General features: G+C 34.9%; 1 protein-coding gene across 1 annotated transcript; it reads left to right on the forward strand.

The window, feature by feature from the left end:
• The first annotated feature begins 7,182 nt into the window (after positions 1-7,182).
• Positions 7,183-18,659, forward strand: LOC140139659 (acid-sensing ion channel 5-like). Its single transcript, XM_072161364.1, has 11 exons — positions 7,183-7,441; positions 10,500-10,577; positions 11,201-12,034; positions 13,123-13,229; positions 15,278-15,441; positions 15,578-15,785; positions 16,230-16,281; positions 16,704-16,761; positions 17,205-17,278; positions 17,975-18,117; positions 18,640-18,659. Exons 2-11 carry the CDS (start codon positions 10,573-10,575, stop codon positions 18,657-18,659), a joined length of 1,665 nt encoding a protein of 554 aa, XP_072017465.1. The 5' UTR covers positions 7,183-7,441; positions 10,500-10,572.
• Positions 18,660-19,152: the final 493 nt, after the last annotated feature.

The following is a 19,152-nucleotide window of genomic DNA, read 5'->3' on the forward strand; positions in this document are numbered from 1 at the left end:
TTCTTCTCACTTTCGTGAAATACAGCAAGTCATATTGCGAAATAATTACAGGTTTTTCTACTTTCCGGTGTATTGCCCCATGTATTCATGGTGATACAGAGACCACTTGTATAACTTTGTCAACTATTCACCATTTTTCCTGATTGCCGTGATCAAAGTATGTATCCATTACGGATCTGGAGAGCAAAAGACGAAAGCCAAAAACAAGGATACTTGAGTTATTTTTGAAGGAAATCTTATGTATTATATTTTTAAGTGAGGAATTTGCTTCTGTAATTATTACTATAATTATTATTATTGAGGACATTATTTAGGATATATTTCATCACTTGGTAAATTGTAAGGCAATCTCCTGGGTTGCTATTCCAGTTAAATAACATACTCTCTCTGTGAGGTAATTCTTATGTATTACCCCTTTGACCCCTTTGACTTTTTGAAATGTTCCCGTCGTATCGACGATTCTTTTTACCGCGTCGATTTGATTTTCTTCATGCTCCCGTGATATAGACATTTACTTTCACTGAATTTAAGCCCAATCGGGCGAAGTTTAACATTTAGCCCCTAGAAGAACGTGAAATCGCATTCTTCATGGCGGCGCTATTCATGATATCATGTTTCAGGCTTTACTCCGAACAAGAATTTGTCTTTAAAAAGACAAAGTGCACGGATCAGGTGTATATTACTCTACTTTGGTCTAACTTTCAATATTAATTATTATACTAACCCACAGGTACTAACCTACTCTGCACTGATTTTAATAACAATAAATAAATGAATTGAGGCATAAATGATACTTGCATCCTGACTCTGGAAAATAAATTTAAAAAAACCACATCATCATGTTTTTAAGCCACCTGTAAACAGGAAACAAACTTCCATCAAAATGTCCACTGTATCAGCCCATCAGATGATATTTCCCATTCGACACCCCATTCCTTTTAAAAGAAGTATTATTTGGAAGCAAATCACCTAATGTGTTTCAGGAACACTGCATGTTGGTAACATTTCAAATTATTTTGTTGAACACACATTGCTTGGTTATATCAAGAGTCAATAAACAATCAATTAACTAAAAGTGTTAAATTAACTCTAGAAATGGGCTTAATTTTGTGCGCTGTAGTTATATTCTGAAGTAAATCGCCTATGCACCTTATCACTAAATAAATAAAATTATTGCTAATTATACTGACCATGGTGACCTGCTTAACCAATCAGTTATGCGTATTGTCAGCATGTGATTGCTATAAGCCAATTGAAAACACGTTTAATAAAAAGGCTAAAAATTTCCTACACATGAGCAGTCTCACTGGAGATTAAATGTGCTAAATTGTAATTCTCATGGGGAGCAGGATTAGATAAAGGCATACAAACGAGGGTATGAGGTATTAGGAATTATTTCCTAGTCTCTTAACCACAGGGGTTGTGGATTACAATAGTTATTCAAGACACATGGTGTGTAAGGGATAAACTGTGCATATGAGATGTGGGTGCAAACGGTTTTAATGTTCACTGGCGTGAACAAAAACAGCAACAAACAAACAGCTGTACTGATTTTAGTATTAGCAGAAGTAGCGAAATGGTGTGTGTGACGGTCTTGTAATATTTAGATCGCAGTTCTAGAATCAGCTAGTAATACCGTTGTTTTGTATTATTTTTTCGAGAGACTTACACTTACTTAACGACGGTAACAATGATATAGCTGCTTCTACTAGCTGCTCTATAACATTATTATTATAAAAGATGGTAACAATGAGAATGCTTTTGTAATATTATTACTAATTATTTAAACGAAGGTAACAATGAAATAGCTGCTCTGTAACGTTTTGACGGTACTGTCCCATAAATTTTGGGGTCCACATGCATCTACTGTTGAAAAAATGCTCCAATGTTAATCAAAATATTCTAAATTGTTTCTTTGGAAAAAATGAATCAAAAAGTTTTGTTGCATACGTAACGTCACAAAATAAATCAAGGTCAACAATGAATTTTGATCTTTTTCGGTATGTTACCAAAGTAACAAACCAGCTGAGATATAACAAACTATCCCTTTTTAATGTTCTTGCAAGTTGAGTAATCTGAGATCATTTAAAAACAATCAAAATCAGAGAATATTTCAATTTTTGTCCCCTGTGAAATTCAAATTTTGACATTTGACCTTTTTCCATATGACTCAAAAAACTGTACATCGGAGATAGGTAAAACTATACTTTTTCTGTATCCTTAGGTAAATACATTGGTATAGTTTTTATTATGATTTGACCAACTTTGAAATTTCACCCTATATAAGCGGCCATATTGGATTTATGAAAATTAGGCACTGTTCAACTACTATATATATTAACTACGAGGATCACAAAGGATGCATGCCTGAGAAAATATATAATAAATAAAGAAGTGAAGCTCAGGCAAACTAGCAATATAAAAGAGTTTTTGCCTTTTAATAAACTTGATCAGGATACACTTTAAAAAACATGTTTTAATTTTACGGACAATTCCAGCAGCAAAGTTGCCGGAGCTATTCCAAAGGTACGTAAAAAACCGAAAGAATATGAAGAAGGGTCCGGAAATTTCTGAGGAGGACTAACAGTTCCAGCAAATTCACTGCAAGAAATGTTCATCATTACATCACAGATTGCAAAATCTATATGGTTACTATCCCGGTTATTGACAGGGTGTATCCAGGGGGGTTGGAGGGTGCGGATTGGGTTAAGGTTAGTGTTAGGGTGGACAATTTTCTGTTATTATACCGTATATTTTTACAGTGTATTTAAAAATTACGCCGTTGCTATGTAAATATTATACGGTTTTAATTTCGTTTCTCTCATGACGACATGTGAATAATAAATGACTTCTTAGAAATAGTAATTTATCTTCTCGTTATACCGTAAAGGGCGAAAAATTAATGGTTTCTTTTCGATAACAATGAAAATGAAAGCTAATTTATCTTTTATAGCGTAAATGGCCCGGTAAATGGTAATAAAATGCTTTGTTATACCAGGTAGATAAGGCTATACATGTATAATGTTTTTAAGGTTGGTCTGAACCCTGGAATTATGGAAACTTTCGGGCCTCATAACTTCTAAATTGTTGGTCTAAAGTATATAAAAGTATACATATTTAGAATGGCAAAGACTTGATAAGTTCATCTGTGAGGTCAAATTTGGGCCAAAATGGCACTTTTGGCCCAAAATCCCAAAAATAACGGTTTTTGGCCCACTTCTTTTTTGTGCACCGTAACAAAAAAATTCTTGGGCCAAAAGTTTTTTGAAACTAATTTTTAAAAACTAGATCAAAATATCTAGGACACGTTTTTTCATTTTTTTGAATTTTGACCAATTTCACCAAAAATATTTGAAATTTGTGCCAAAATCGGGCTTTTTTATGATTTTTTTGAAAAATCAGCATTTTTTGACCATTTTTGGCGCAAATTTCTCAAAGTTAGTTGAAATTCAAAAAAATGAAAAAACGTGTCCCAGATATTTTGATCTAGTTTTTAAAAATTAGTTTCAAAAAAAATTTGGCCCAAGAATTTTTTTGTTACGGTGCACAAAAAAGAAGTGGGCCAAAAAACCGTTATTTTTGGGATTTTGGGCCAAAAGTGCCATTTTGGCCCAAATTTGACCTCCCAGATGAACTTATCAAGTCTTTGCCATTCTAAATATGTATACTTTATATACTTTAGACCAACAATTTAGAAGTTATGAGGCCCGAAAGTTTCCATATTTCCAGGGTTCAGACCAACCTTAAATGGAAGTTAATTGTCGATATATAATTTTATCAACAATGTCACATATAGCATTTTGTCTTTATCTTTAATTGTGTTTTATATCCGCTTCTCTTGCGTTTGTATGTTGTTTGAAGTTTTTGCTATTATTATATTTAAATTTAAACATGTTACAATGTTTGCACTGAAAAGCGTATCTAGACCTCATGAATGATGCGCTATAGTATATAAGTTACTTTTATTAATATTACAATAGGCCTATAATAATAGGGTCTATAAGGTGCAGTTGGTGGTGATTCAGAAATGTATTATGGCACCATTGTTTCTGTTCTGGCTGTGATCAATAAAGGAATAACTGTACATTTAGACCCTTAAGGCGGGTAGGAGAGGTGCCTGAGCAAGCGGTTTTTGTGCTCATAAATATTGATAACAATAATAGGCTAGTCAAATTAAGAAAAATAAAGGCTTAAGCCACCACTACTTGCAACATAATCCATTTAATCACCATTCATTTCAGAAAAGCATATTTAATAACACACCAAAAGTCCAAAAAATCCAAGTAGTGGAACAGTGCCTAACTTGCATAAATGGCCGCTTATGCAGGGGTGAAATTTCAGAGCTTGTCAAATCTTAATATTAACCTTACCATTGTATTGCTATCATCATAATGACTCAGAAAATGTATAGTTTGACCTGTATCCGACATATAGTTCTTGAGTTATAGGCAAAAAGATCAAAGGTCAAATTTTGAGCCCACGGACGTTTTCAAATTGTTCCTTTGGCAAAAATAAATCGAAATGATAAAAATTTCATTGTTTTGGATGTTTTGTTACATAGGTAACACTACAAAATAGGTCAAGGTCAACACGGCCAATAGGATTTGATCTTTTTTGCCATGTTACCAAGGTAACAAACCACCTTAGATATGGCAAACTATTCTTTTTATTAAATGCTTTTGCAAGCGCAACAATATGATTTGACCAAAATTGAAATTTCACCTCGCATAAGCGGCCATTTTGGATTTATGCAAATTAGGCACTGTTCCACTACTTGGATTTTTGGGGACTTTTGATATGTTTTTTGTGTGAGCCTTTGGGAGATGGACGCGTGCGAAATGGATTCTGTTGCAATTAGTAGTGGGTTATTTTTTAATTTGACTAGGCTATAATGCCCACATTCAGTTAATTAAATGTTATAACATGTTCGTATTTCTTGTAAAGCTTTAGGGTTTATTAATACAGGACAAGATGGAGAAGAAGAGGTTATGGACAAATTTGAATTAGGAACAAGAAACGATAGAGGAGAAAAGCTCATCAAATTTGCAATCAGCAATAAACTCAAAATCATGAACACGTTATTCAAGAAAAGCGCATCTAGAAGATGGATATGTAGTCCAAATGGTAAAACTAAAAAGGAGATAGATTTCATCCTAACAAACTTTTAAGTTTGTTAAAATATTAAAATATTAAAATATTATCAACGATGTCAAGGTACTGAACAAAGTGACCACAGAATAGCTCACATTGGCTCTATGCAAAATGAAGATAGATATACCAGGCAGAAACAGTTAAGATCCAAACACAGAAAAGCCGGCCTTGAACACCTGACAATTAAGAAGGATGGATTCCAAATGGAGCTTAAAACTGGTTCCAGGCACTTTCTAAGGCAGAGGACACATACCTGGATATTGGGAATGACCAGCTTGTTGATATCATTCAAGATCCCAATCCCATGATGCATTGCTGAATTTTGCCACTTTTAACACAGACATTTTTTTATGATAACGTCTCAAATTACTGCTTGGCAGACAATAGGTTCGAGTTCGGCCTACCCGAATTAACAAAAATATGCTCGCTGGCCGCTTTTACGGGGACCTGCCGAATGAAAAAGGATTTTTTACAAAAAATCGCGTTTTCAGTTTTCACATTTTTAACTAATCCATTTGCCTTGTTACAAACAGAAACACATTGGTCTCACTACATACTAGGACTACCGTAAAATGGGTCTAGTTACTATTATAAACCATTTAACGAATTTAACCACTTACCTTAATGAGCTAGCGTCTGGTGTTAATTTATCTGAAACTTTACTATGGAAACCATTATTCGTAGTGACGGAGCATTTTGAATTTGATCAATTACCTATTATTCTGTCGGTCGGACATCCGGGCTATCTCTAGTCTCGGGCCCAAACTGCATGTGGCTCACGGTTTGTTGTGAACAACAGAAACCGGCTGTGAAGGAGGCTACATAGCGATGTTGCTGGAGTGACATTCAATTTCGGAAAAAACGACACTCGACCATGGAATTTAATTTTAAGTTTGTCAGTATATAAACGGTAAATCAAGTAAGTTTCTTTCACTCTGAAGACTTAGAAACGGTTGTTTGATTCCACTGACTATTTGCGATCGAAATTTACATTACACCAATGACAGAAATCATCAACAAAAATCGAATCAGGGACTTGTTTTCACTCGAACATCATCAACCGGAAGTGACGTGACACGGACCGACAGAATAGGCCTATGACAAGCAGTATTGGAAAAAATAATGTATAGCTTTTTAATAGGTCACGCTTCAAATAATATTTAGTGAGATATAAGAAACCTATTGCTATGGTAACATAACACGCAAAATCAGCCTACGATTGCAGCAACAGAGCTGGTGGTTGATATTTTGGCATTCTCTCTGGCAGACTTTGAAGAGTGACATGCATTTTTTTAATATTCTGCTGACTAGTGAAAGTTGTTAAAAATTAATTCAACGATTAACAGGTGTGGACAAAACAATGGCTATCGGAATAGTTTGGATTTGCTGTGTGATAAATCTAGTATTTACAGTGTATCTGTGTGCCACTGATAAGGGTAAGTAAATTGGGGAGAACCCCGGGGGAAGAAAAGGGGAGGGAAACATAAGACAGTTATTGTTTTTCATTTTGTACAACTGTTCAACAAAAATATCAAATATTATAAATAGACCTTTATTAGGATATCATAATAATCTTATACCAGATACAAGACGGTCAAAGTAGGGTCAATTGCTACAAAAATGCGAAGTGGCACAAATAGCAGGTGTGATAAATACACATTGCCTTGCCTTGAATAGTAGTTTTATCAGCGTAATAACCAATTACTGAAACCTACGACTCGCAATATTTTTCATGTAGAATTTGAGTTTTGTTGATGAATATAAAAATGCTATTTTCCGTGTTTGTGATTTCCTGCATGTTTAGTTTTTTCACCGATTTTTCAAAAAAATAAAACATCTTTAGTAGGTACACGATATCAGGGAATCCTTGACGTTGATGGCGGGTTTGATCTGGACAATGACTATTCCTGGTTGGATTTTTCATCTTATGCTTAAGTTGCCACACAGTAAATTGACTACATTTTCAAAAACTAGCACAACATATTTAGTGTGCAACAGTTGCAATAAGCCTAGTCCCATCAAACCGTCATAGCACGTTTTAGTTTCATCAAAAACGCGTTCTAATAACATTTTTATTATTTCAGTTTTCGTTGGATCCTAAGATAATGCTCACGGCGTTATTACCGTGTTCATCGATCTAGTGATCTAACTATACGTCTTATTACATTTTATACGTCCCAGCTGCGAAGCTCCGCTCAATAACGATAGACGAGAAAACGCATTGTCAATAATTGAAGGCGTTGGAACGAAATATCGATTTTACCTCATTTGTCGGCTCGGAATTTAAGAGGTAAGTAATATGATCAGTGACTAACTTTTTGTGGAAAAGAAATAAAAATCTATTCATTGCTTTTGTTCGTTGTGACAATAATCTCGGAACCGCCATATAGGATTTGTATGAGTGTAGCCCTCCCAGCAAACACAAAACGTTTTCGACATCATTCGCAAAAGGTATTAAAATGTTGTCAGAAAACGTTTAAATGTCGGGTTATATAAAGGGTATATTAAGAGTATAAAACGTTTTCATAACCTTAAAAACATTTTTGATAATCTACTGCTCAGCAAATAAAAATGATTTAAAAAAGACGTTTAAATGTCGGGTTATATAAAGGGTATAAAAACGTTTTAATAACATTCCAAAAACATTCTTGAAAACTTGATACAAAACATTCTAGACAGAATGTTATTTTGGGTTGAAAAAATATTTTGCGAATAATGTTTGCCCAAAATATTTTCAATAACGTTTTAAAAACGTTTTCATGACCTTTATATAACCCGACATTTAAATGTTATTAAAAGGTTTTGAAAAAAAAAGTTATTTAAGTATTGACACAATATTTGGCAAAAATGTTTGTAAAAATAGTTTACAATACCATTTTTTGAAAACATTTGAAAATATTGTTGTAGTGTGTTTTGATACAAAACATTCTAAATGTTATTTTGGGGTTGAAAAAATATTTTGCGAAAAATGTTTGCCCAAAATATTTTCAATAACGTTTTAAAACGTTATCATGACCTTTATATAACCCGACATTTTAATGTTATTAAAACGTTTTTACCTAAACCAAAAGCCAAAATATGACCTATTTAAAACGTTTTTAAAACGTTTTTGTGTTTACTGGGCTGCCACGTTATGTGAGTGTGGGAATGGTGGATGGAGGAGGCGAGGGGTTCGTGTGTTGTACTGGGCTGTCACGTTATGTGAGTGTGGGAATGGTGGATGGAGGAGGCGAGGGGTTCGTGGGTTGTACTGGGCTGCCACGTTATGTGAGTGTGGGAATGGTGGATGGAGGAGGCGAGGGGTTCGTGTGTTGTACTGGGCTGCCACGTTATGTGAGTGTGGGAATGGTGGGTGGAGGAGGCGAGGGGTTCGTGGGTTGTACTGGGCTGCCACGTTATGTGAGTGTGGGAATGGTGGATGGAGGAGGCGAGGGGTTCGTGGGTTGTACTGGGCTGCCACGTTATGTGAGTGTGGGAATGGTGGATGGAGGAGGCGAGGGGTTCGTGGGTTGTACTCGTTATTGTATAAAATGAAGATCACCAAAATTATCATTTTATTAATGCCATTTGAATGCACCAAGGGTAATGTAATCTGTTTTTATAGATTTATAGTTTTATAGCTTTTATAAATTTGTTCATTGCTCAGATTGATGACAAAATAATGATGTATGAAACATAAATTGAATTACTTAATTTCTTTAAGTATGAATTTTCTTTTACTTATTTATGTTAGAATCGGGCTTCTCCTTAAGGGGGCACACAGGATCACTCAAAGTGGGAAATTTTAGACATTGTTTTGTATTGTATCTTTAAAAGTAATGATGATAAGTGAATAAAAGATGAGTAGTTTTGAGAAAAGCGTCAAAATTGATTTTCCATGCCAATTTTTTTGGGTTCGTCATAACAACTTACCCTAAATATCAAAATTGATGAAAATTGCATGTTTGTGTTCTAAAGACACAAATCTAGAAAATTTCTTAAATTTTTGAATTTTTCCTTTGTTTTAAAAATATGGGTCAAGAAAGATCAAAATTTGACTTTTTTCAATTGTGACCAAAATCTGGGATATGTTAAGGTATATTTTCAAAACGAAGAAAAAATTCAAAAATTTGAGGAAACTCTTTCTAGATTTGTGTCTTTAGAACAATATGCAATTTTCGTCAATTTTATTATTTAGAGCAAGTTATTAAGGCGGACCGAAAAAAATTGGCATGGAAAATCAATTTGGGCGCTTTTCTCAAAAACTACTCATATTTGCAGAAGTCTGCTGTGCTAGTTGGATTCCTTGTGTCATTTCCTTTCTGAAAATGTATACTTTTATGCACTTATCATCATTACTTTTAAAGATACAATACAAAACAACGTCTAAAATTTCCCACTTTGAGTGATCCTGTGTGCCACCTTAATAAGGCCAAAAAAATTGTTATATTGGCGTAACCCGACCGACCCTATTATTAGGCCCGACCCTAAACTAAAATAATAAAAAGACGATTTACCGACCCTAAAACAAGCAAAAACTTTTTTTTTTCGTCAAAAATACGACGGTGCTCCTCGAAAAAAACCCGGAATTTTACTCAACCCGGAAGTACCAAACCAGTGTTCGTCATGGCAGTCTCCGACTACTTGTTTGGTAAATCTGGTTCAAAAACAATATTCCAATCGATTACAAGGGTAGAATTACACGTTTTGGTCGGGGACTTTGCACAGAAACTGTGTGGTGAATTCCAGCACGTAGCTATATATCATGCAAAGAGTCCAGGCAGCGAGGGACGATTTGACTCGCGGATATCAAGACATACAATTGATCGAGCCAATGCAAACCTTACAGGACCTTTCATACCGACATCTGGTTACAGTGGTATGCAGTTTTGAAGAAGTACAAGAGAGGAATATGGTGAAGTTGCTAAGGATACGTTTGTCGTGCTAACAAGGAATGTTTTAACTCGTTCAACATTGTTCAAAACAGTTCCTAAAAAAAAAAAAAAAAAAGAAATCCTGACCTACCTACCCTATTTTCGATCAGCCCGTTACTCCAATAACAATTTTTTGGGCCTAATGGTCGTGTTTATTGATGATATTTTATTAATATGTTTGATATGTTAACATTACCGTAGCATTCCGTCTACAAGCAAATGAAGGTTTTTTGACGAAAGGCAGACACCCTCCACAAAACAGTACACTAGATTGGTCTTACATGTTTATCCAGCAGCCTGTATTAGGAATAGAGTTGCTCAAACTCCAGATAATGGTTTTATGAAGGGTGTCTGCCTTCGTATTTCTTGAATAAAAAATAAAAAACACAAAACACTCATATAAAACGCTCATTTAGATGCATATTATGCTTGTAGTTGGAATTCAACGGTATTTCAACAGATAATTTCGAGCTGATCTTTCGCAGATAGCACAAACGTCGTGATCGCTATGCTGTGAGTAGATTTTCCTTGTCATTATGATTGAATAATCTTTTCTATATATGTGATGCGATCATGCAAAATCAGCCGGAATTCAGAAATATTAAATTTTCAATTTCTTATAGGATAGTAAAAAGCATTTTCAAAGCTTCATTTCGCAGAAAGACCCATTTAAGTTGAACAAGCAGTTCAAAAGCTATGAGCAATTAAAGAGTTTCCAAACCAATAGGAATCAATTGGAAATATTGCCTTTGTTTGGCTATATCTCAAAATTAATATTTCTGACTGATTTTGCTTGATCGCATCACATAATTATATCCTTCCCACTTCCATATTTCTTATTTCTTTACATACCGATATACCGACATACCGACCTACTTGGTTACTAACTAACTAACTAACTAACTAACTAACTAACTAACTAACTAACTAACTAACTAACTAACTAACTAACTAACTAACTAACTTACTTACTTACTTACTTACTTACTTACTTACTTACTTACTTACTTACTTATTTACTTACTTACTTACAGTGAGGTTGAGATTAGAATGCAAGATGCGAGATACGAAGACAAGACGCTCGAAATGACGCTAATAAAAGTTAATACTGTGGTTATATTTTACCTGTTTCACAGATCCAAGAAGATATCAGTGGGGCACGGCCCCAATGTTGCTGCCACAGATACTACGTTACCAGGTACCTCGCAAGCAAATCAGGATATAACAAATAATGGGTGGGTAAAACATATACCAGAACCCGTTAAAAAGAAGACGACCCTATGCGATATTGTAAATGAATACGGAGAAACGGCATCTGCCCATGGTTTGCCAATGATTATTACTACCAAACATTGGTGGGCAAAGTTATTTTGGTTAATCGTTAGTTGCGGCTTGGCAGTACTATTTAGCTATCAAGGATATTATTTGTTAATTGACTTCTTCACGTGGCCTTATAGTACAAAAATTGATATCATCAGTAAGTATAAAGTTGAATTTCCAGCAGTTACTGTGTGTAATATGAATCGTATGAAGAGATCCGAACTAGTAGGTACACGATATCAGGGAATCCTTGACGTTGATGGCGGGTTTGATCCAGACAGTGACTATTCCTGGTTCTGGGATTTTTTTTTAGATTTCTATAATAATAACAGCCGTGCTGACAGTAGTGCTGGAAGCAGCGGAGACATGTATGGACCATCGTCAAGTTATGACTACATACCTTGGTTTGACGACTTTGATTTTGATTCAGCTGCTTACGACGGTTTTTACTTCGTGTATGATGATTATTTAAACTGGGACGTTAAGGGGGAAAGCGATTGGGAAGGCTTCTTCTCACAGTCTAAGACCAGTGATTATAGTGATATTGCTGATATTGCTAACCCAACCAGAGAGGAACTGAAAATGTATGGACATCAAGCTGAAGATTTTATCTTACAATGCACCTTTGACAAGAAAGGATGCAATTACACGTAAGTAAACCGACAGGTTATATTAAGGTTACTCCTTGTTTTCTTGCACTCCATTAGTTGCAATTCCTCACTTTTGGAGTTTCCGGACTCAGATCTACGAGCTTGCAGTCTTGGAGTTTTTTAAGCGCTGAAGGGGGCCCAGTATTAACAAAAAATGTCAAGGCCGCAAGCCCCAGGGCTGAAGCTGGAAACTCCCATAGTGAGGAATTGCAACTAATGGAGTGCAAGAAAACAAGAAGTAACCTTAATATTACTTTGACCAACAGAGGGCGTCTGTATATTGCTCTGTATGTAAACTGACTAAATACGACAGTTTAGTTGAAGACTAGGTTGGTTATAAATACTCCGATCTTTTCCAACGGGGAATGCATCATACGCATTAAACATCTCGGCAAAGGTGCATTATTTTGTCCAATTTCTAGGAGCAATGAGTAATACGGACTATTAAAGGACTATTTAGTGATTCTAGTAAAGTATTTTCATGGTATGTTTGAGTAGATATTCACGAAAGAAAATTTATTCTCAAAATCTCAGTCGATTTCGATTTAGGCGTTTGCGAGCTATGCGTGCTTATTTATTTCATTCATCAATAGGCCGCTTTGCTGTGTCTTTATATTTAACAGGACGTATAAAAGTTGACGATATTTGTTAAGCGAATGTACCTACAAGAATTTTTTCCACATAAGCATCATGTAGCCAGAGGTTACCGTTAGTATCAAAATCTAAACTTTTTTTTCTTCAAAAATGGGGCGGATGAGGCTATGGATCACGATATACATTTTAAACATAAAATTACAGTACATCAAGCTTGAATCACCGGACAAATAGCAATATGTCTATTGAAAATAGTATTTATCATCTTCACAATAATTCCATTATTGTTATTATTATTATTATTAGGCCCTATTATTATTATTATTATTATTATTATTATTATTATTAGTATTATTATTATTATTATTATTATTATTAGTGTTATTATTATTATTATTATTATTATTATTATTATTATTATTATTATTATTATTATTATTATTGTTATTATTATTATTATTATTATTATTATTATTATTATTATTATTTCTCAGTGACTTCAGGCAGTTTCAAAATAATCATTACGGGAATTGTTACACCTTTAATCACGGATTCAACAATGAAAGTTTGCGTAAAACAAGCAAATCTGGAGCACAGTTTGGTTCGTAAAGAATTCCTTAATATACAAGACCTGTGTTAAGGCGATATAATACCCCGATTTTCATCAGTACCCCTCTTCTTTTTTTTTTTGCAAATTTATTAAGTACATATATATGTTTATCACCTCATGTCCTTAACTTATAAAATATATCTACATATAAAGTGACTTTCAACCATTTTAGTAAGTCATTTTAACCCTATATATTTTTTGTTTACTGTAACCTAGTAACTCAGATCTGTGTTTCATAACAAACCATAATTTATTCTTTTCAAAATGTTCAAGTAGGGTACATGAATAGAATACATTAAATCCTTTTTTATACTCTCTATAGAAAATCTATAGTGGTGCATGCAAAATACCTACCATGATATAACACTGAATAAATTAAATACACACTTATACAATAGATGCATAGTCATTAGTTGTTAGGAGAAGAAAAGGCTATTAGGTCACCGTATGTCAGGTTATAGGTCAATTGGTTCAGGTCAAATTTAAGCATCAATTTTGAATACACATGTGAGAGTCTGTGATATCATATGAGGCATAATTTTGATATTCTGTCTTTAACTGGATATATATCGAGAAGTGCATGGTGGATATACTAATATACCTTGGGATGTAAATGGTGAGTACAATTTAGAATGCCTAGTTGAGACGGATTTCACAAATAAATATAAAATAGTTACCAAAATCACAAAAGGTAAGCTTACGGAAAACTACCCAATATGGTTGTATAGGTGACAAGAAATACAATTTTTTTCATCATTGCTGTAGTATGGTTGTTGTAACCTGTTACCTATGGCTTAATTAAGTTTCAGTGCAATAATGTCGCAAGTTAAAAATACAAAATATAGCTCAACATTGAAAATAGAAGCATTTTAACCAGTTCCTTTTTGATAGTTGTGGAGCACCAAGTTCATGAAGTCATAAAAGAAATCAGGAACCACTTATTCCCATTTTACATATTAACTTTATTTCCCTAATGTGTTAGCAACACATATCCAAAATTTTAACGAAATCCGTTGATAGTAAGCTTTCCAAAATGAAGTGAATTTAAATCATCAGTGATGTACCTCCTTTTGGCTTCTATCTGTAAAAGCATGTAAGCTACATTGATACCGATACCACCAATAAAACGAGAAGATTTGCCCCTTCATTTTGCATACCACTTTGTCCAATTTTTTTGTAATTTCTTCACAAAATGCAAAAAATGCAAAAAAATCAATGGGTGTAGTACCCCCCTTAAATAATTAATTGTGATCAAATCTATATTATCGAATAGCGTTCAACTATAAACCTAACGTACAGCAGTATGTTGTCAACAGAAGGCGATGTTGCCGATTTTTGCATTGGTCGCTACTCGCGCTCGGCGAATATCGCAGCACTTTACGAGTTAGATAAAGAAGGTTTATAGCAAACTTTTATTCATCATTATGTAAAAATCAAAAGAACGATAAGCAATGTAAAATAATGTACATGATCTCTATCTTGCACTTTTTTAAAAGAAAATCTCAATTTTCCAGATTTTCTTATATATATTAAGATCCGCATTTTAGCATGGTCAGTAGTTATCCAGGAATAATCATGTTTTCCCTTCTTTTGTGAGACCATCCAAATTTCCAAATGGCATACAGACATAAAAATAATAGTTGATTCAGAAAAGGACAACAGATCCTAATAGTCCAGTATCTACCAGGTTTCAATGTGCATCCCCAGGACTCTACCAAACCAATTTTTTTAGTTTCCTTTTATGGTCCTATAACACATTCAAGAAATATTTCCCGGCACTTCGGCCATAAAGGTCAACAGAGTGGTCAAATCTGGTTAACAAGCACACCTCTCATTGCAAGGATTCAGAAAAAAGTATAGTTTGACGTACCTGCGACATACCGTTCTTGAGTTATAAGCAAAAAGGGCGGTGGTCAGAACCATAAAAGGAAAATAAAAAAGTTGGTTTGGTAGAGTCCTGGGAGGATGCACATTAAAATCTGGTAGATACCGGACTATAAATGTTGACAGTATCTGATCACGAATCTTGCTTTTATCAGGGCTCCACCTAACACTGAATATAGAACAGCCGGAGTACGTAGGTATATTTTCACCCGAATCGGGGGTGCGAATCTTAATTCACTCGGCTGCAGTACAACCATCCCCGGATGAAATTGGAATTACTGCACCTACTGGCATGGCAATGTCTATCGGAGTACGACAGGTAATTTTAGGAAGACCCCCTGACAAAGCGTAGTTTTAGTTATTTTTAAATTAGACAAATTACAGACACTATTATGCTTGTAAGCGAAACTCAAAGAAATGTGTTATTGGTTACCGAGTTTTGTCCATTTTTTCAGAGTAAAATTGTGCGTCTTGGTGGTAAATACACAAAGCCAAAATGTACTCCAGATGGTGTTAAAACAGACTACAACCATCATGAGTATAGCTATTCTTCATTGGCTTGTAAGAAACAATGCCTTCAAAGCAACCTCAAAGACAGGTGTAATTGCGTTACCGACGTGCTGATAGAAGGCAACAAATGTAGCTACGTGAATACCACTCAACGTATGTTTAATTCAAGTTCGTGTACATTGTGCTATTCCAGTTGAAACCCACACTCTTTTTGTGGAAGATTTTTGGGAATATCTTTCGCAGGGGGTGTATGTTTTTCAAATGTCACTGGTCAGGGATAATCATTTAAAAAACCCATGCTCCCCCTGTATTATGGCTTTACCTATATTTTCCACAACTAGAGTGAGTTTTTCAATGAAGTTACCCAATTTTCTATTCTATCCAAAACTCAACTCAATTATCTCCAAAATTTTCCACAGGGGGTAGTGTGGATTTTAAATGGAAAAGCCCATTTAAGGTAACATTTGTTTGTTACTCATTACTTTGTTCGGCGTATATTTACATTTAAACCTGACAAGCAAAGGGTAAGTAGCGTGGATGTTACACCCATTTGAGTGTCTGCCATTCTATTGATTCTATATATATCAATTTTTATAGAGGACCAGACTGATCATATCTTTCGATTTAGTCATAGTCAGTGTCAGTCATAGTCAGGATGGTTAGAATGGGCCTAACAAGAAACTTTGTAGTACTTCTTTTTTTGAACTAGAAATATGCATGGTTACACCAAATTTAGCCGATAACTATTTTGTATTCCAATATTCTAGAGCAATGCAGACAGTTAACAGAGAGCCTTTATAATGATGACAAAATTCTTGCGAATGCCCGGATGCTTGCACGTAAGTCTTGTACAGTATAATATGTGGAAATGCATAATATAAAAATGAAAAAAAAAAAGTATTATATATGTATAGTTTTTTCAATCTCGCATTAAAAGAGAAAAGCAAAGACGGGAATGATGATGATGATGATGATGATGATGATGATGATGATGATGATGATGATGATGATGATGATGATAATGGCAGGGTTGATGATGATAATGATAATGATAATTGTCATATTTTACAGTGAGGTAATGTACCCAACATCGGTGTCTAGTGCTCTCTGGCCGTCAGATAAATATGAGGTAAATAATTATGCGAGTGCATCATTATTAAAATACTACAAAACCATCAGGTATACTGGGGTGCCGCAAGGGTCTATTCTTGGTCCTACCACACAAGTTATATTTATTTTCCTCTCCATTGCAGGCGATTATCTTACATGTTATGCAAATATTTTGAATTTCTTGAAAAGTTATAAATGATCTGTTGGCTATTTCATAATATTGGTAGCAGCCAATCTTATAATGTGCAGTATCACTTCCAATTCGTAGCCTTAAGTTTGTATGATTTAATTTGTTTAACTGACCTGGTAACTGACCAAAAATTCGGAATTACATTCAATTTTAGAAAGGTATCAAATGAAAATCATGTACCTAAACATTCCCGTCCAATTGACCTACATAGGAAATTAACATTTGAACCATCAATATTTTCTGCCAAAGGTTTTTTCTCTTTCGTTTAACAGCAACATTTATATCAAAAGATGTCACAAGAAAACATGAAAGCAACAACAACTCTTAAAAACGTTGAATCAACAAGGTAAGTTTCATATATTCTTAGTCAGCGGCTGAAGTTTAGCTGTAAGCGCTGAATTTCATTGGTTCGAAGATGTCGTCTATCCCATAGTAGACGGCCCTGACCGCGTCGTCGCGGAACATGTCGCATGTCGAGACGAGCACTAGCCGCGAGTATTCTGTCGGTCCAACATCCGGGCTATCTTTAGTATTGTGCCCAAGCTTCACGTAGCTCACGGTTTGTTATGAATGACAGTAATCGGCTGTGAAGGAGGGTAAATATCGATGTGGATCACCCCAAATTCAATTTCGGAAAAACCAACAATCGACCATGGAATTTTATCGTCAGTTTGTCAATATATAGATCAAGAAAGTATCTTCCACTTTGCAGACTTAGAAACTTGTTTGATTCCACTGACTATTTGTGATCGAAATATACACAACACCAATGACAGAAATCATCAACAAAAAGGACTTGTTTTCATTCGACCGTGAGTCGCATCATCAACCAGAAGTGCCGTGGCACGGACCGAGAGAATAATGTAGCGCATCGTAAGCATAGTGCGCGATACTCGATTGCAATACGCACAACTAAGTTCCTTTCAATTTAGAATAAGGGTAGTTTTCATGACCGTGACTTTACCTAAACAGAATATTAGTTTTTAATATTAAAAGAATAATTTATCTGAGATTGAACGGATTTTATTCTTCTTATTTTTAGAAAAAACCTTGTGCGATTGAGGATATATTTTGAGGAGCTGAACTACCAATTAATTGAACAGCAGAAAGCATGGAGTGTAAGTAACGTGGATGTTGATGATGATGATGATGATGATGACGATGATGATGACGATGATGTTGATGGTGATGTTGATGATGATGTTGTTGATGTTGATGATGATGATGTTGATGACAATGATGTTGAGACCAGTGGCATAGCCAGGTTTTCGGAACCGGGGGGGGGGGGCACAACTTGTAAATATACCGGCGGAAATATTTTTTGCCGACGGAAGCTGTGATTTGTTGAATCAAATTCAGTTCGGTCCTCGAAAATCATTTATATATCAATATCCTTGAATGTCCTAACAAAAACGTTAAAAAACGCGCAAAAAGATGAGTCATATCCAAGATTTGAGTATATGAGCGACATGTTCTTTGCTCTTCATTAACATGTACACACAAAATTGTCTATTGTTGACCCCCATTTTCATTTGGCCAAGACCCGTTGACCACCGACGGCCGACGATGCACAGACAGCGATAAGGAGCGGGGGGGGGGGTCACCGCCCTCACTGGCTATAGACACTACTTGTTTAAGTTTGCCAACTTTCCACTATTTTTCACGACTGCCGTGATCAAGGTGTCTTTTTTAATATATCCATTACAGATCGGGGGAACAAAAGATGAAAGATTAAGTTTAGGCCAAAAACATTTACACTTGAGTTATAGATTTATTAGTAGCTGCACAACCAACACACAGTATCCACGTGATAATCATTTTCATCACCTTTTTAAATTTGTATTTTATTGCAGATTTCAAAAATAATCAAAATTAATTGATATCAGAAGGATATTCCTCGTAAACAGAATGCACTTTGGTGTGTCCTACAAAAAAAATGTGCAAATCCTCGGTGTATCGGCGGTATTAAGCCCCACCACAGGCTTCGTCAATTCAGAAGACAAGTCAGAAGGTGTGTACTTCTCATCAAAACTGTAAAATAATGGTAGAAAAATGTGCATATTTTTGATTATTCAGCTTGGTATTTTCAGTGATTTTAAGCATCCTTATCAGATGCCATGCAAGAAAATAGTCCCGCTCTTTTTAGCTCTAATTAGTGGTATTTAACCTTCAGTGTTAGATTATAAAATTATTCTTGTGTGTTATAATGTATTGTAAAGT

This window comes from Amphiura filiformis, chromosome 2 (assembly GCF_039555335.1).
Source record: "Amphiura filiformis chromosome 2, Afil_fr2py, whole genome shotgun sequence".
Lineage (NCBI taxonomy): Eukaryota > Metazoa > Echinodermata > Ophiuroidea > Amphilepidida > Amphiuridae > Amphiura > Amphiura filiformis.